This window comes from Copadichromis virginalis, linkage group LG10 (assembly GCF_057382275.1).
Source record: "Copadichromis virginalis isolate Kocher_CV1m ecotype Utaka linkage group LG10, C_Virginalis_male_GT1.1, whole genome shotgun sequence".
Taxonomy (NCBI): domain Eukaryota; kingdom Metazoa; phylum Chordata; class Actinopteri; order Cichliformes; family Cichlidae; genus Copadichromis; species Copadichromis virginalis.
In genome coordinates this window covers 7,231,165-7,250,764 of record NC_140627.1, presented here as the reverse complement: position 1 = coordinate 7,250,764, position 19,600 = coordinate 7,231,165, and the positions used below count along the sequence as shown (strand labels likewise).

Sequence of the window (19,600 nt, the reverse complement as noted above, 5' to 3'; positions counted from 1 at the left end):
TGTGGGCCGTGCAAACTCAACCCTTAACTGCCACTTTCAGTGTAACTGTTTCTTGTAGAGAAATCTATGTATTTACTAGCTTTGTTGTTTATGATGCCATAATGTATTGTTGGAAAATGCCAAATGTCACAGTTGAAGAATGTACTGTGTTAAACCCAGAATAACTTATTTCACAGGAGCTGATGGCTAACCACATGATTTTGTTGCAGCTATTTCTAGAATCTATTTGTCCAGATCTGATCTACAGGATGCATAACTGGCTAATGTTGTTTTTTTCCTGAAGGTCTTTGTGGAGGATTTGGCATCACACAGACAGTAAAAATAAAGCAGGATGTGAAGTAATCACAGAACATCTTAGCGTTGGGCTAATTATTATATCAGTATTTATCTCAAGTTGCTGAGCTCATAACATTGAAACAAGTGAGTGACATTACTTATGACCAGTCACTATACCTAATTCTAAATACACACGGGATGATCCATGATTTGGGCATATTATGGGAACAATGACTTTTTTTAATGATTCAGGAAAATCCATTGCACACCCTAAAAAATTATTCAGGGGCTTAGTAAATATCATTATAATTCTAAGTTAGATGACCTTGATTAAATCTTTGAAAATCACAAAAGTGTTATCTTGAGTTGAAAATACTGAAAAGAATGCTTAAATTTTCAACACCAGTTTTTGAGTTGAACTGAGCTCTTTTGTTCAAGTTTATTTAAAAGAAAAAATTCTGTATTTGAAACACAGGGTGCATTATTTAAATCTACTCAATATATCTCATAGAAAGTACTCATAATAACTGAGACACTGGTATTCATACTTATCATTGTCTTTAACTTTAATTATTAATGGTTCAAAAATCAATATAATTTTGTCCCCCAATACTAACTTAAAACTTTGAGTAAGACTAATGACCTTTGGCATGTACCGCACGCGAGGAGCATGGCCTCATGGGAGATTTTCTGCACGTTGAACGAGACAGACACACATCCACTGCAGACTTGGTAACGTTTTCAGGTAAGTGACCAATTCTTACATTAGCTGTCTTTATCCACACCGTTCTTTTATAACATGTTCTGAAGAAAGCGTTTGTCATGGTGGCTCACTTTTCGCAGCGTGTTTGTGCACGTTAATTTAAGTTTTCAACCCGTCTTCCAGTCAAGGCGGCGGGAAACCGCGCCCTTTTATCCTTTTACGTTCTGAGTCGCTATCTGCGTTCCGGGTAATTTGACCGGAATGTCCCGGTACCAGCGACCTGACCGTTTAATCGGGGGCATTTTAGGAACCACGTGAAAGCAGGTGTGCTCAGACATTTCTAGAAAATGGCCCTGTTGAGTCGCGGTGCGGGAGCTGCGGTAGTCACGCGGCCTGACTCACTCTGTCAGGTTGTTCAGGAGGAGATGAACAGACGTCATCAATGGCTTTGGTAACTAAGAAGACCTGCCCGCGGAACAGTTCATAGCAGCAACCATGCTGCTTAGCTTTCTTGTTCTATGTGGGGTCTTTCAGAGCATATAAGACGCTGCTTTCAGCTTTGTCCCAAACAGGGCCAGTTTTTGAGAGAACGCTGACAGGACCGCCCGGTCAGCAGATTACCTCATCCAGGGCCGGTCCAAAGTACTATGGGGCCTTAAGTAAATTTAGACTGGGGGCCCTACTTCCTTTCAGATCCCAGAAAATAATGAAAAAAAAAAGCTTTGGTCCTTTTGGTCAAGCCAAAAGTACCATCATTTCCAGTATAGTTAGTATATAGTTAGTATAGTATAGTTCCAGAAACACTCAGTTTATTTAAATCCAGGTTGAAGACTCACCTATTCTCTGCTGCATTTGAATAAAGCACCAAATCCACACTTTTAAGCTTAAATTTCAAAACTTACATTTAACTACTGATTTTATCTACTGTTGTGATTTTATGTTTTGATTTTATATACTGTTTTGTTTGTTAGTTTGTTTTTTGCTTGCTTTAATCAATTTTAAATCATGCTTTTTATTTGTTTTTGTTTCTCTGTAAAGCACTTTGAATCACCTTGTTGTTGAATTGTGCTATACAAATAAATTTGCCTTGCCTTGCCTAGTTACTCCCAATTTACATAAATAAATGTTTATTTCAATCCAAGCTAAACTTTCTTATAAGAGATTGGTGTTATGGCAGATTACTCAGTGACATGTTTTGTAATGATAAAGTTTTGATTTGTATTTTTTCAGCACCATCTTCACCACCAGGAAAAAAATCTGCATCAACTACAAAGTAAAGCAGGTAATTTTACTCAGAGGACTTGATGTGTTAAATTTTGGAAGGATATGATATTGTTTTATACAAGCTGAGTAGTGGATGGTGATACCACCTAAATATTTATACTGGTTTTGTGGTGGGTTATTTTAGTCATACAAATGCCAAATCTAAATTTTGAGAATTTTTCAGTTCGGTAAATATATTGATGAGTTCATGGCCTGTCATCCAGTGTCACCATGAGTATAGGCGCAGCCCTTTAAGTGGGTATTCCCCTTGTGCGCGCAGCACTGAAGTATTTTAGTCCACGCCCACCTGCTGTGTGGGCCTCACCCTGGTCTAGTATAAGTTACGGTGAGACCAGGAAATCGGCTCTACCGTTTTTCTTCAGCCAGCCAGAAGATGTCCAGCGAGACCATCCGTCTGTGTCCATCCTGCCAGACCGGCTACATCATGTCATATGACCGACATGCCGTCTGCGTGGGCTGCCTCGGTCCTCACCATGCGGACCTTGCCCTCACACCTTAATCCTATTGCTGCTCCTGTTAGCTCCTCCCGCCAGAGGAAAAGCAGCGGAGGTCAGCCTTTTTCAAGGCTGATGCTGAGGAGGCGTTCCCACTAAGAGAGGCACTCGCTGGAAGAAGCCATCGAGTTCTTCGATGGTGGGCCGGAATTGGATGATTCCACCCACCGTGAGGAAAACGGCAGTGGTGGCAGCTCCACTGCCTCCCAGCTGGGCAGCCTGGTGACAGAAGGGTGGATGAGCCGACGCTCATCCACCCCTGGCCTTCACATGTCGGCAAGGACGCCGCTCCCAGTTGTTGGTGCGCTGCTCCTGGATCTGCCTGGCATCATCCAGGAGGCAGCTGGTGAGAAGGAACTTCCCGTCCCTCAGCCTGCTCCACCCCCATCTGATGATCGTGGCTCAAGAGTTGGGAGTTCGCCTTGTAATCGGAAGGTTGCCGGTTCGAGCCCCGGCTTGGACAGTCTCGGTCGTTGTGTCCTTGGGCAAGACACTTCACCCGTTGCCTACTGGTGGTGGTCAGAGGGCCCGGTGGCGCCAGTGTCCGGCAGCCTCGCCTCTGTCAGTGCGCCCCAGGGTGGCTGTGGCTACAATGTAGCTGCCATCACCAGTGTGTGCGAATGGGTGGATGACTGGATATGTAAAGAGCTTTGGGGTCCTTAGGGACTAGTAAAGCGCTATATAAATACAGGCCATGATCTGGCGGGAAGGTATGGCTCCACTCACTCTCGTTGCCCAGATCCCATCTGGCCTCAGTTCCCAGGGATGATGACCAACCTCTCTGAGGCAGCAGCAGAGCCAGCGAAGATTAGAGCGCCGGTCTCTACCTAGGGCTTCACAGAGGGCTTCACAGACCGGAGTTTTCCGCCTGTTCCCCCTCTGGAGCCGAGCCTCGCTTCAGTTTTCGGCACCAAAATGACCAAGGTCGTTGGACAGCGACCGGCCCATCCCGCCAAACTTGACCAGCTGATAGCAAGGTTCACTGATCGCGCACATCAATGCACTGCAGCTGCATTGCCTAACAACACTGATTTGCTAGCGTTTGTCATCTCCAGGAAGGTGGAGGAAGCAGAGCTGCCAGAGGAGCTGAAAGGCTTTCTCTGTAAAGCCGCTGACACGATTCTGAATATGTGCGCCACTTCAGCGGTGTGTTCCTCTCGCATCGCTGCCTGGCAGACGATGGTTCAGAGGGCAACCTGGCTCCGCCTCTTCCCTCTAAGATTATACAATCTCACAGGGAAATAGTGCAAGCAATTCATAACATAAAATTTAGAAGCTTAGTGGAAGATAATACTTTATGTTAAGGGTTTAGTCTGCATACTGAACAACTCCACTTATATGGATTTATGTCTGGATGTGTAAATTAATCTTTTGCATGTTAGAAAATAAGGTCCAGGTTGCAAAAAATGGTAGATTTTTATTTTTTTATTTATTTTTTTTGATTGAATCAGGATTTTGGCCTTCAGATTTTTTGTCCTCTCCCATCCAGGTCAGTGCAGCGTTTCATAGGATCACGACCCTGAACCTTGAACCAAAGTTCATGTCATCGTTGGACTTGTATTCATCCAAACTCCTGTCCTTGTTTCAAGCCAAGAAAGGTGCTGCTGGACAACGCCACAAAGCACAGTTAAACCTTCTGCTTCAGGTAAGGAAGATTGCATTTTCTAACCACAAAAACGTTCCAACACAGCATTGAAGAGGCCCTTCCACTAAAAACGGCTTTTCTTAGGTTTCTGTTCAATATTTTAGCTCCACAGGTGTTCTTACCTTGATGGTGGGTGTGAAAACAGGTCAACAACAGAAAAAAAATAGTTATGTTTAAGCTAGAAATGGTAAGTCATGTTTTAAATGTGCAAATTTTGCCTCAGTTGAGACTTCCTGTTTTACAGAGTGGAAATTCCATCGAGAAAAAACGAGAAGTCATCATCAGATGTTTCATTGACCATCTGGGAGAGGATCCAAGTGCCTTAATCAAAACCTTTGAGGTTGGTGCAATAAATCTGTTTTAGGAATATTAGTACCGTATTTCCCGGACTACAAAGCGCACCTGAATATTAGCCGCACAAGCTAAAATCAGGGGAAAATCTTGGTTTGTACATACATTAGCCGCACCTGACCAAAAGCCGCAGGTGTTTCAATGTTGACTTATCATATGTAAGAGAATATGCACAAAGGGAATTGTCAGGAAAGAGATGGCTGTTTGGAGACATCACTTTTATTAATATCTTGAAAAACAAGTTATGGGTACATATTTGCATAACTTTTTAGGTATATGTACAAGTAGCGGTAATTACAAGTAGGACACATGTACTGTGCTTCATAAATGAGTAACAAATGTAGTACATAACAGTAACCTACAGCACACCAGAAAAATAGATTCGGACTACCTTTTAGGCTCAGGTGCAGCGACACGGCTTTAACAAGAAGAAAAGTCAGTCATTCACCATCTTTCTCTTCTTCCTGCGCACTGAAACCACCAAAGTCCTCTCCTCCAGTGTCGGAAACGAACAGGCTCAGGATGGCTTCGTCATCCACTCTCCGCTTCTCTCCTTCGTTGTCACTTTCAAAACCAAAGAAATCCTCATTGTCAGTGTCAGAGTCGAACACCCTCAGAAGGGCCGTGGCGGTGTCCTCCTCTCCATCATGCAACAGTCCAGCCCTTCAAATCCGTTGGTGATCGTGGATGTTTTCACACTTTTCCACGCTGTCAGAATCCACCGGTGGAATTGAGCATAACTTGCTTTTCGCAAGTTTATCACCGCTCGTCATCCACGCCTCCCGCTGAACGCGTAGCGCTACTTTGAAGTTTGTTTTTCGCGCTACTTGTACGGCACTGTGTTGCCTGGCAGATGGACATGTGACCAACATACCACTCTTGAACCCCGATACTGTGTGTCTGATCACATGCCCTTCCGCCAGGCAACAGCGGAACAAACAAAACAAATCTTACGATATGACAAAAATCATGGACAATCTATAGAAAAGCCGCACCTGACTAAAAGCCGCAGGGTTCAAAGCTGGTGCAAAAAGTAGCGGCTTATAGCCCGACAATTACGGTAGTTTATTTTAGCTTGTGAGATCATAGAAAAGTTTTAAGATACTGTTCTAAAGAAAAAAAAAAACACTTCAAAGCATACAAAAGAATAGCATTTGCATTTGCTATTGCTATAAGATTTTGGAGCACAGTGTCTACATATTATGAGTACCGGTGATGTCATACAAATCAAACTTTTTGTTTCAATGTTTGGAAATATGTGAGCTTAAAACAGTTGTTTCTCTTTTTAAAGGACGGTGCTGATGCTGTCTTTGTTGAAGAGGCTTTGGCTGAGGAGGTGATGAAGATTTACCTGCTGCAGAATCAAGACAGGTCAGGCGAACCTACTGATGTGGGTATTGTTATTGAAGGCGTTACTGTTCTGGGCAAACTTGGGAATCTGAGCAAAGCCTGTTGCTATCTTTTGGGACTGTGCTATGCTCTGGATCTGAAATACCCCAAGAATTTCAAATGCACATTTGAAGCATTTCGAAAAGTGTTCATGGAGCTGGATCCAGGAAACCTTTCTGTCAAGGTTCAAAGACTGAAAAATGACCTCTGTTCATTGTAGACAAAATTTCACAGGGCTGTTCTTAAAGTGTTAGACTTGTTAAGTGACATGTAATGCTCATCAAAAGGTTCAGTTGCGACATTACATTGTTTTGACATTCCTGTTCATAAATAATGTTTGTACCATAAACTGTGTTTTTGTATTAACTTTCCAGATTCACATTAAGGTGTAAATGGGAGAGTATCATTATGGATGTTTTTTGGTCACTCTTTAGTTATAATCTTCCCAATTTTTTGGAATCAAAATAAGATGTTCAAAAACTATGTCACAGTGCAAATGGTTTTTTTTTTTCAGGATTTTTATCTTTTTGGGATCTTAATTTTATTTTTGTCATTTGACCTTTTCTGAAAAGGTAAAGCACTGCGTTCACTTGAGCCACTTTTATTCTTTGTATGGCAGGTACATTTTTCTTGTTGTTAGCATCAATATGCCAGTTTTACAGAGTTTTATCAAGCATGCCAATTTGGATGCAATTTTATTATATAAGGCTGTTGTGACTGAAATTTTATCCAAGTTTTATCCACTGAATGTAGAACAGATTTCAGCTCACTGTGTTCAGAGAAGGAATCTGCTAAATGTGTGATTCACAAAAAAGCTGTTTAAAATAAATCATTGTGAACAATGTTGAATTGACGTGGTTCTTTTTTCCTGTGTGTGTGTGTGTGTGTGTGTGTGTGTATAAATAAAATAAACACTTAATTGTAATTAACGTTTTTGCTTAAATTAACTTAAAAATATTAAGTAAATTGCACCATTATTTAAAAACAAATAATTGTAATGGTGTAGGTTAAATGTGCCAAGCATTTCAGCATTTCCTAATTAATATTTTATGTAGTTTGAACTTTTGGTTACTGTTGTTTTAACTTAGATTTTCAATTGTATTTACTCAATTTTGTATGTTACTGTAACATCTTTAATTGTTCATAACAACTTATTCCATTTTAGTTGGATTTACTCAATTAATAAGGTGTATTTAAGAGATGTGATTGTTTTTGCATTTACTCATTATTTTTGAGTGTAAAAGTGTTGCACCAAAATATTTAAGTAATTATCAGTTTTAGTTCTTAGAGTGCACATGACAAACTTGTGGCTGCAGTGCTGGATGCCTTATTACTCCTCTGACCTACAGTTGTTCGTAAATGTGAAGTTTATATTAACTCAAGATTCTGTTTTCTAGGCAATTACAGAGCAGATGCGGTGGTAAAACCAGTAGTTAAGCAGAATTAACATGAAAACCATGCTAATTTCATTTCCTAGCACAGGTTTAAAACTATTTCGTGATATTTCTATGATTTTCAATTATTTTTTTCTATGATTTGTGTGACTAACAATTCATGTACAGGTATTAAAACTCTACAGGTGGTACAGATTAGTGATGGTAAATTCTATTCTTTTTACTGAATCGGGTTTGAATGCGTCACTCACCAAAGTGAATCGGGTTTTTGAGTCATTTGAGTCACTGAGTCAGTTGAACAGAGAGTGCAAAAAATGTACCCCTAACCCTAACTTAATTTGTTTTCATGTAAATACTGCTAAGATGAGTGACTGAAAAAGAAAAACAACTATTTTTGCTCTCAAAAAAGAGCAAAAAAAAAAATTAAAGATTTCTAAAGGGAACATTTTTTTTAATTTTTTTTTATTAGTATTTTCCTCAAATGTGTCAAATATATATTTTCTCATCTAAATGTCCACTGAGCTGTTTGCCAGGGGGCGGTAATGCTCCTTAACTCTGGTTGCCAACCAAGAAGAAGAAGAAGAAGCTGTGAGCCAGGAGGGAGGCGGTGAGTGAGCGTTGTCACTACCCGATCCGTACCGGAAACCCGATCGGCACCCCGCATGCGCAAATCTTACGTCACTTCCTCTCTTTGCCAACATTGCGACATTCAATATATTTGAATGATACGGTTAAATCTTTGACTTTAGTTAAAAAGAAAAAGGCTGCTTTTTTTGTTTCCTTTATGGAAGATTTTGATTTAGTGAGTTAATAATTTGTTAAATTATGTGAGCCCATCTTTATATTTTATTTTCACTATGTATGAAAGTTGCTAATATGTAAGAAATGTCTATTCTCTGAATCTGTAATATATGGTGCATTTTGTTTGTATGTTTATATTACTAATAAAAAAATAAATAAAAATTTGAATGATACGGTTAGCGCCCAGTTAGCTCCTAGCATTTCTCAACAGCTCTGCCTCCTTTTCGACTGCCCGGGACATTTAAACAATGGATAATCTGTATACAAAGAAATTCATGCTTTTCTCCTCAACAGAGAGTGTCCCCTGATTGAGCAACAGCGCCGTAAAATAAGAAGAATGGCGCCTAATTACAGAGTTAATAATGCAGACTTTGTAATATCTCACGTGTAGATTCATCAGCCAGATGAAGTCTTTACTGACAATTGACAGTGATAGCGCACATCATCATCACTATTCCAACAATCCTCTCCTCACAGACAAGCATAAACACACTCGATTATCACTAAATCAAATTTAACACACGTTTGTAATGACGCTAATTCAGTTTACAATAGGGTTCATTCACTCAGTCAGCAGGTGGCGGTATCCTCGTGCACTGCCATTAAACGAACAGAAGAAGAAGAAAACCCCTGCACATGCGCGGTACGGATCGGGTAGACCCGATTTGTACGGTCCGACTTTGCAAATGCGCAGTAAGGATCGGGAGTCCCGATCTGTCACTATCTTTTTATTTTTTTGTTTTTGTCTACATTATATTAAATGTTTCATTATCGGAAACATTTTAAGGGATACTTACTGTGGCCCTGAGAGGCCAAACTGACTGCAACTTCAGAAAACACTTGCAAAAAGAAAAATGCTGCAAAAAGAAAAATGCTGCAAAAAGAAAAACGCTGCAAAAAGAAAAACGCTGCAAAAAGAAAAACAACACAACGGAAATAGGAAAAAAGACAACGGAAATGTTTCTGGGGAGACAGTAACCGGACGGACCAGTTGCACAAACCAAAACATGCTAACAAGTGCACTGGGACTGGGAGACACTTCAAAGAAGCGGAGCGGCCAAAGAGTAAACTTTCAAAAGTAAGTTCTGAATATTATGTCACTTATTTATGTGCAAATGTTTAACAATGAGGAACATTAAAACATTACTGTTGGCCACATGCCGGCAAAGTTATGTGACATTAGCGATGTTTGTACTTTCAGCATTTACTTTGTTTTAAAGCCTTTACTTTATACGCTGTTAGATAGTCGACCTTAATCTTACAGAGAATCTGATGATTTTGTGGATAATTAAAGTCAGTCATATATCCAAAAACACAACAAGCTGAAAGTCAGTGATGCTGTTTGGTTTGCAGTCCTGAATATCACGGCACAAGCAGGATTCACTGCACTGTTAATGTTAGCTATGTTATATTGTTGCCTCTGTTCGGTGGTGTCGAGCCAAACGGACTTTAACGTGTGTTTGAACGAGCTGACGGTTCACTCGTTAAGCTGAAAGAAAGATGCTTTAATCACAGGAGTCACACATGTGTCCATTGTACCATCTGGGAACTCTTCTTGTTTAGCACTCGTAATAACACAAACACTAAATCCTCCTGTTTGTAGCAGTGTATACACCTGAGACTGTCACCTGTCTGTCTGTCCTGCACTCTCTCTCTTTTTCTTTCTCTCTGATTGTGGAATAAAAGTATGAACATGTATTTATAAGTTACACTTGTGTTTGAATCCTGCAGCTTATCACACATTTGATTTCCATGTGTGACAACTGCAAGTGTCCAGAGTGAGGACAGACTGAGGGACCCACTGCTGCACATCATCTGTGAGGCTTTGCACCCCTGATGATCTACCAGGACAAACTCAGCAGTGTGTGAGGAAGAGGAGGAGGAAGAGCCAGCAGCAGCTGACAGATGGAGAGAATAGACAGACTGTTCCCTGTTTGTGAAGGACTGCTAGAAAAGTTTAAAATCCCTAACTGTCTGTCCTGAATCAGTCTTATTAGGTAATGTTCAAATAATTGTATCAGTGTGGGAGAAAGTACTCAGGGCCTTCAGGTTACACACTATGAAAGGCAGCAACAAGTTTAATGTTCAGAAACCTAAAGTATGTATCAGCAGCAGAATGGAGCTAAAAATAAATGTTTGTTTCAGTTCTATGAAGCTTTGAGTATTTTGGATTAGTAGCACTGCTGTGTTTGTTGCATCATATTGCTGTAATTGTTTATTTGCTTTATATATTCTGAGGTATTGCCCTGCGACAGACTGGCGACCTGTCCAGGGTGTACCCCGCCTTTCGCCCTATGACAGCTGGGATAGGCTCCAGCGCCCCCCGCGACCCTGAAAAGGATAAGCGGAAGCGAATGGATGGATGGATATTCTGAGGTAAGTTGATCTATAGTGTTACATCATATTTTATAAGGATGTTATGTGTTTGTATACTTTCTGCCCAGTTTGACCCATTTAGCAGAAGTCAGCCTGTTTAAGGCTCTGATATCTATTCTGTATGACTTAAAAGAAGTTATGACATGGTCTGATTTTGTCACCCATTAAAGAAATATTTAATATATCAGTCTACTCTTCATTTTATCAGAAACAGTTATCACAGCTCGTACATTTTCTTTTTACACATATATGTAAGCATTGAGCCAAATTTAGTAATGCCAACATACTGAAGGAACAACATTTGTCTCTTATATATAATACATCTATATATACACTGTCAAAGATACTTGAGTGTCTTTGAGTGAAGATTTAAGGTGATAGGACATATAAATAGCTGCAACTTGAATCTTTACTGAAGCTCAGTGTTTGGCACAGAGTTCATGTTCACTGCTGTAATAACTAATAATGATTAATATAATATTGGCCATATTATATTTACATTACCAAAGTGAGATGACTTTAGTCTCATGAACAACATTAGCTAATTGTTATTTACTAACTAATCTTAAATGACTGTTCAGTACAGAAATGAAGCCCAAAAATCATGTTTTACAGTTCTGTGGTCTCAGCCTCAGACACTTATCAAATCACACAAAGCTCATGTAGAAACAAATGTACAAAATATGTTCTCCTTCATTTCTGTCAAACAAAGTTGTATGAAAAGTTTCCAGCTGTTAGTATCATGGTTGCTAGGCAACCTGGGCAGAGGCTAGACCATCCCATCTCACAAGGCTACAAGCCTCACACTTCCGGCCTTAGCGGAAGCCTTGAGTACGCGGCCCTTGAGGACCGTGGAGGCTGCGTACTTTAAGGCTGCAGACCCTGAATTGGGAAACAGTCCCTGAATTGGGATACAGCCATACATAGGCTGTATCCCAATTCGGGGTCTGACTCTGACTCTGCAGAGGGTCCCAGTGATGTGGAAGACATCATGCCTCGTCCCTGTACCAAAGACACCACGTCCCAGTGGCCCCCAGGATTACAGGCCCGTGGCACTGACCTCTCACATCATGAAGACCCTGGAAAGGCTCATCCTGGACCAGCTGCGACCCATAGTAAGACCACATCTGGATCCCCTTCAGTTCGCTTATCAGCCTCGTCTTGGAACTGAGGACGCCATCATCTACCTGCTCAATCGTGTCTACACCCATCTGGACCAGCCGGCGAGCACTGTGAGGGTCATGTTTTTTGACTTTTCTAGTGCTTTCAATACCATCAGGCCGACCCTCCTGGGTGATAAGTTAGCAGCGATGCAGGTGGATGCTTCCCTGGTGTCCTGGATTGTTGATTACCTGACAGGAAGACCACAATATGTACGTCTCCCACAGTGTGTGTCTGACAAGGTAATCAGCAACACAGGGGCACCACAGGGGACTGTCCTCTCCCCCTTCCTCTTCACCCTCTACACCACAGACTTCAGCCACTGCACAGAGACCTGCCATCTTCAGAAGTTTTCTGATGACTCTGCGGTGTTGGGATGCATCAGCAGGAATGATGAGACAGAGTACCGGGCTGTGGTCGACTCCTTTATCACGTGGTGTGAGCAGAATCATCTGCAGCTCAACGTGGCAAAGACCAAGGAACTGATCGTGGACTTCAGGAAGACCAGGAAACACTTGACCTCTGTTTCAATCCAGGGGGTCAGTGTTGACATTGTGGAGGACTATAAATACCTTGGAGTACACATTGACAATAAACTGAACTGGGCTAAAAAAAAAAAACACCACAACACTTTGCAGGAAGGGTCAGAGTCGTCTTTTTTTTTTTTTTTTTGAGGCGACTGAGGTCTTTCAACATCTGCCAGAAAATGCTCAGAATCTTCTGTTGTGGCCAGTGTGATCCTCTATGCTGCTGCATGCTGGGGGAGCAGGCTGAGGGTAGCAGATGCCAACAGACTTAATAAACAAATCCGTAAGGCCAGTAATGTTGTGGGGATGGAGCTCTCAAGGTGGTGTCGGAGAGGCGGATGCTGTCCAAGATAAAGACAATGTTGGATAACACCTCCCACCCACTCCATGACATGCTGGTCAGTCACAGGAGCACGTTCAGTGAGAGACTGAGAATACCGAAAAGCACCATTGAACGACACAGGAAATCTTTCCTGCCTGTGGCCATCTCCCTGTACAATGCATCCACTTAACACACTGGTTACTGCTACAACTACACATGTTTCTTTTCCAGCTATTTATTAAGGAGTGACTTATGTGTATATATTGTACTATTCTTAGTTAGCGTATTGTCTGTCTTGTCTTAATGTTGGTTTATGTTGGTTTATAATAGAGCACTGTAACAAAAAATAATTTCCCCCAGGGATCAATAAAGTATTCTGATTCTGATTAGTTATTACAGCAGTGAACATGAACTCTGTGCCAAACACTGAGCTTCAGTAAAGATTCAAGTTGCAGCTATTTATATGTCCTATCACCTTAAATCTTCACTCAAAGACACTCAAGTATCTTTGACAGATGTATTATATATAAGAGACAAATGTTGTTCCTTCAGTATGCTGGCATTACTAAATTTGGCTCAATGCTTACATATATGTGTAAAAAGAAAATGTACGAGCTGTGATAACTGTTTCTGATAAAATGAAGAGTAGACTGATATATTAAATATTTCTTTATTGGGTGAGAAAATCAGAACATGTCATAACTTCTTTTAAGTCATACAGAATAGATATCAGAGCCTTAAACAGGCTGACTTCTGCTAAATGGGTCAAACTGGGCAGAAAGTATACAAACACATAACATCCTTATAAAATATGATGTAACACTATAGATTAACTTACCTCAGAATATATAAAGCAAATAAACAATTACAGCAATATGATGCAACAAACACAGCAGTGCTACTAATCCAAAATACTCAAAGCTTCATAGAACTGAAACAAACATTTATTTTTAGCTCCATTCTGCTGCTGATACATACTTTAGGTTTCTGAATATTAAACTTGTTGCTGCCTTTCATAGTGTGTAACCTGAAGGCCCTGAGTACTTTCTCCCACACTGATACAATTATTTGAACATTACCTAATAAGACTGATTCAGGACAGACAGTTAGTGATTTTAAACTTTTCTAGCAGTATTTCACAAACAGGGAACAGTCTGTCTATTCTCTCCATCTGTCAGCTACTGCTGGCTCTTCCTCCTCCTCTTCCTCACACACTGCTGAGTTTGTCCTGGTGGATCATCAGGGGTGCAAAGCCTCACAGATGATGTGCAGCAGTGGGTCCCTCAGTCTGTCCTCACTCTGGACACTTGCAGTTGTCACACATGGAAATCAAATGTGAGATAAGCTGCAGGATTCAGACACAAGTGTAACTTATAAATACATGTTCATACTTTTATTCCACAATCAGAGAGAAAGAAAAAGAGAGAGAGTGCAGGACAGACAGACAGGTGACAGTCTCAGGTGTATACACTGCTACAAAAACAACACAAGAGAAGGAGGATTTAGTGTTTGTGTTATTACGAGTGCTAAACAAGAAGAGTTCCCAGATGGTACAGTGGACACATGTGTGACTCCTGTGATTAAAGCATCTTTCTTTCAGCTTAACGAGTGAACCGTCAGCTCGTTCAAACACACGTTAAAGTCCGTTTGGCTCGACACCACCGAACAGAGGCAACAATATAACATAGCTAACATTAACAGTGCAGTGAATCCTGCTTGTGCCGTGATATTCAGGACTGCAAACCAAACAGCATCACTGACTTTCAGCTTGTTGTGTTTTTGGATATATGACTGACTTTAATTATCCACAAAATCATCAGATTCTCTGTAAGATTAAGGTCGACTATCTAACAGCGTATAAAGTAAAGGCTTTAAAACAAAGTAAATGCTGAAAGTACAAACATCGCTAATGTCACATAACTTTGCCGGCATGTGGCCAACAGTAATGTTTTAATGTTCCTCATTATTAAACATTTGCACATAAATAAGTGACATAATATTCAGAACTTACTTTTGAAAGTTTACTCTTTGGCCGCTCAGCTTCTTTGAAGTGTCTCCCAGTCCCAGTGCACTTGTTAGCATGTTTTGGTTTGTGCAACTGGTCCGTCCGGTTACTGTCTCCCCAGATACATTTCCGTTGTCTTTTTTCCTATTTCCGTTGTGTTGTGTGTGCTTTTGCAGCGTTTTTCTTTTTGCAGCGTTTTTCTTTTTGCAGCATTTTTCTTTTTGCAGCGTTTATCTTTTTGCAGCATTTTTCTTTTTGCAAGTGTTTTCTGAAGTTGCAGTCCGTTTGGCCTCTCAGGGCCATCGTAGATACTTGTTATTCTTAACATCTTAACAGATACTCTGACCTGTAACTATCATAAAATGCTTCGACCGGAAGTAGACACCTTTCGCGCATGCGGGGTATCGATTGGGTTTCCGGTACGGATCGGGTAGTGACAGTGAGTCCTGAGTGATTCAGCACAGGAAGGGAGGGGTGAGTGAGTCCTGAGTGATTGATTACCCTACGATTCAGCACAGGAAGGGAGGGGGTGAGTAACTCAAATGTGCTGTTAGCATGTTAGCAGAGCGATTCTACTGTGAACTGAGGAGCTATTGTCTTGATGTGAGCTTTCTACTCAGGGTTTTTTCTTCCAGTTCAGAGCAGAAATGTTTTTGTTAAGAAACTGGCTGTTGTTTGTTTCCCCACACAATTTTAATTATAAGCTAGATATATTTCTACTATTGAAATTAGTTTGCTAACAGCAACAGGAATGAGTCAGTGAGTCAGTTGGGCTTGTGAATCATGATTCACGAGCCAGTAAAGTTATTTTCGAGTATTGAACATCACTAGTACAGATAAGCTTTTGATAACCCACATGTGAAGTTCACTGAACAGAAAGTAAAATGCTGCTGCTGGATGCTTTCAAAATGGTTAGAAGTTTTTCCTTCTAGTAAGGACATACAGCTGCAGTAGCCAGAGTATTGCTGGAAGAAATCATCTGAAGGGTAGAATCTCCAGACTGAGACTGGGTGCTGATCAGAAATCTTCAGAGAACCAGCAGGAAGCAGGGACCAGTCCACGTAAAGCTGACAACCCAGACAGCGGTTAAGGTCAAGAGTCCTGTCGTTTGGGGTCACAGTAGTCATAACGAGAAAATTCCAGAGCCACAGCAATAACCACAAAGGTTAAGAAAGATCCCTACGTTAGACGCTGAGGAAGACGACAAGGGTGTATGGCGTGCTCTGCCCTTTCATCCTACAGCTGCGTTGGAACGCGAGAGTGAGGGGTGAAAAAGCACCCTCCTCCAACAAGGGCGTGACAAGCTCCCAACTTAGTGACTTGCAGAGCGAGGCTCTGTGTCACCTACGAGGGGATCAGCGATGGAACGCAGAAAACACCTGATAAAACAGTCAGGCAGTTTTGCCTGAAAAGTTCAGTGTGTTTTTTAAGTTAAGGTGGTCATTGGTGTGACTTTTCTAATTGTTTCACAGATGACATAAATTTACATGACTCTCCAAACATCACAAACACAGGAAAGGTGTATATGAATTGCTGACTTTCAAACTTTTCTATAGCCCTGATCTGATTAAAAGTAACTAGTGTAAACATGGTATGCAAATTTCTCAGCCATTTGGCTAACAATTCCTTGATGGCAAACATCTGGACATGGCAAGATAGAACAGAAAAGAGCAGAGGAACGAAGGCTGATTTCTTAAAACGGCTACACTATGATATGTTGTGCCTTCAAGAGATGAGATTAAAAATACATGCAGATATAAATGAATTAAATAAAGTGTGGAACCCTGGCCATTCAATAATATCAATGGGGGAAGACAGCTCTGACGGAGTGGGTATTTTCTTCAAAAAGGATACAGTGAATATAATCAAAAGAAGAGACATAATACCGGGACAACTCCTCCTTGTTGATTGCTGTTATTACGGGCAAAAGTTGCATATTATTAATGTATATAACGCACCCGATCGAACGAAAAAGATGCAATTGCTGAAAAAAAATGAAGTATTTGTTAGAGATTGGTTTTAATATTTTTTATGTGGAGATTTTTTATGTGGAGCCACTGAAGCAACTGACAGGATATCCAATGTTGAGGTTAGAGAATCTCGAGAAAGTAAATTGTTGGTTCAAATTTGTAAGGAAGCAGCACTTAGTGATCTGTACAGAGTCTTGCATCCCCATACCATACATTACACTAGGTTCGACTCATTAACCAAAACAAGGATTGATAGACTTTACATATCATCTAACATTCAAAGTCTTAAATATGACACATTCTTAACAGACTTTTCATCCCTTCACCCCAACAGAAAGGAATATTCTTTCTTCTCACATGTTCATCACTCCTACTCTCGTCTGGATTATTTTCTGGTCAGCAGCTCACTGCTGAGTAACATTTCAGACACTGAGATTCATCCTATAGCTGTCAGCGATCATGCTCCTGTATCTTTAACACTAATACAGAAGAATAATACTACACCAAGTAAAAACTGGAGATTTAATACATCACTGCTCAAAGACGAAGAGTTTATCAAATACTTTAATAAAAAAGAATGGACTCTATATTTAGGCTTTAATGACATTCCTGGAACATCAGCATCTGTCCTCTGGGAAGCAGGGCAAGCCGTGATGAGAGGTAAAATAATCTCTTTCTCATCACATAAGAAGAAAGAAGAAAACAAAAATATTCAGGAACTAGAAAAAAACATCAAATTCTTAGAAAAAGCCTTTGTGTCACACCAAGATCAAGAAATATTAAACAAAATATGCAAGACAAAACTAGAATTAAATGAAATTATTAATAAAAAGACTAAATTCTTAGTACAAAGACTTTGTCTGCAAAATTATGAACACGGTAACAAATCCGGACAATTTCTTGCTAACCAGTTAAAACTCAATAAAGAAAAAACAACTATATGTGCTGTTAAAGATTTATCTGGGAATACAATATATGATCTTAAAAAAATAAACAAATTTTTTAGGGATTTCTATGAAACTTTATATACACCACAAATAAACCCATCTAAAAATGAAATTGATCAATTTCTCGACAACATAACTCTTCCAAAATTATTAGACACCCAAGCAACGGCACTGGATTCGCCACTGACGCCAGGTGAACTCCAGGAAGCTCTGATAAGTATGCCCAATAATAAGGCTCCAGGTCCAGACGGTTTTCCAACAGATTTTTACAAAGAATTCTGGACGATTCTGGCACCAGTTTTTCACAGGATGTTGCAGGAAATCAAAGAAAATGGTAGACTACCACCAAATATGAACTCTGCAAATATCAGTCTCTTACTAAAACCAGGCAAAGACCCTGTATTTCCTTCAAGCTATTGTCCAATATCCCTTATTAATGTAGACCTTAAAATAATCTGCAAAGCTCTCTCAAAAAGATTAGAGAAAATAACCCCCCTTTTAATTCATCCTGACCAAACTGGTTTCATAAAAGGTAGGAACTCATCAACAAATACACATAGATTACTTAATTTAATAGACTACTCATGCAGTAAAAACATTGAAACCATAATATTTTCTTTAGATGCGGAAAAAGCATTTGACAGAGTTAACTGGAAATTTCTATTTGCAACTTTACACAAATTTGGTTTTGGATCCTCTTTCATAAACTGGTTAAAAATATTATATAACTCCCCAACAGCTTGTGTCAGAACAAATGACCAAACATCCTCCAGCTTCTCTCTCCTGAGGGGCACCAGACAGGGATGCCAACTCTCCCCTTCACTGTTTGCAATTTTTATTGAGCCACTAGCAGCAGCAATTAGACAGGCTACAACAATTAAGGGCATAAAATGTAAGAATGTAGAACATAAAATCAGCCTTTATGCGGATGATGTGTTACTTTTTCTCCAACATTCACAAACCAATCTCTCTGGGGTACTTGCATTGATAAATTCTTTCTCAAGTGTCTCAGATTATTCAATTAACTGGTCAAAATCTACAGTTCTTCCGATTAATTGCTCCTTCCATAATTCTTCTCCTTCCCTACTGCAATCTGGAAATATAAAATATTTAGGTATTAATGTCTCTCCTAAGCTTTCAGAATTCACTAAATTAAACCATATCCCACGTTTAAAGACAGTAGAAGGCGATCTGGTTAGATGGAAATCTTTATCCATATCACTCATGGGAAGGGTTGCCGCTATAAAAATGATAGTCTTGCCAAAAATAAACTATTTATTTTCAATGATCCCAAATAAGCCATCACAAGATTGGTTCAGATCTCTAGACTCGTATATTTCTAAATTCCTTTGGAAAGATAAACCCCAATGTATCAGCTTAAAAACACTACAAAAGACCAAGGATAAAGGAGGATTAGATCTGCCTAACTTTAATCACTATTTTTTAGCCAACAGGCTTCAGTTCATCTCTACATGGTAGTGATGTTCGATCGTTCAATACTCGAGAATCACTTTACTGACTCGTGAATCATGATTCACAAGCCCAACTGACTCACTGACTCATCCCTGTTGCTGTTAGCAAACTAATTCCATTAGTAGAAATATATTTAGCTAATAATTAAAATTGTGGGGGGGAAAAACAACAGCCAGTTTCGTAACAAAAGCATTTCTGCTCTGAACTGGAAGAAAAAACCCTGAGTAGAAGCTCACATCAAGAAAATAGCTCCTCAGTTCAGAGTAGCATCGCGCTGCTAACATGCTAACAACACATTTGAGCTACTCACCCCCTCCCTTCCTGTGCTGAATCGTAAGCATAAGCGAATCACTCAGGACTCGCTCACCCCCTCCCTCCTGTGCTGAATCATAGAGCGAACGAATCACTCACTCACTCACTAACCCCCTCCCTCCTCTGCAAATCAAAGAGCGAACGAATCACTCAGGACTCACTAACCCCCT

General features: G+C 40.2%; 2 protein-coding genes and 1 long non-coding RNA gene across 7 annotated transcripts in view; 1 reads left to right on the top strand and 2 right to left on the bottom strand.

Annotated features, from left to right (window-relative positions):
* cblb (Cbl proto-oncogene B, E3 ubiquitin protein ligase) overlaps window positions 1–19,600 on the bottom strand; it is a 168,869-nt gene that overhangs the window by 43,503 nt on the left and 105,766 nt on the right. The window lies entirely within an intron of this gene.
* Window positions 1,006–6,991, top strand: LOC146699759 (uncharacterized). Its single transcript, XM_085469614.1, has 5 exons — window positions 1,006–1,021; window positions 2,210–2,261; window positions 4,247–4,402; window positions 4,647–4,742; window positions 6,045–6,991. Exons 3-5 carry the CDS (start codon window positions 4,298–4,300, stop codon window positions 6,360–6,362), a joined length of 519 nt encoding a protein of 172 aa, XP_085325740.1. The 5' UTR covers window positions 1,006–1,021; window positions 2,210–2,261; window positions 4,247–4,297; the 3' UTR covers window positions 6,363–6,991.
* Window positions 13,380–17,535, bottom strand: LOC146699758 (uncharacterized). The gene is made up of 2 exons (XR_014922458.1): window positions 14,735–17,535; window positions 13,380–14,068 (listed from the first exon to the last, which is right to left on the bottom strand). It is a non-coding gene; the product is annotated as an uncharacterized LOC146699758 (long non-coding RNA).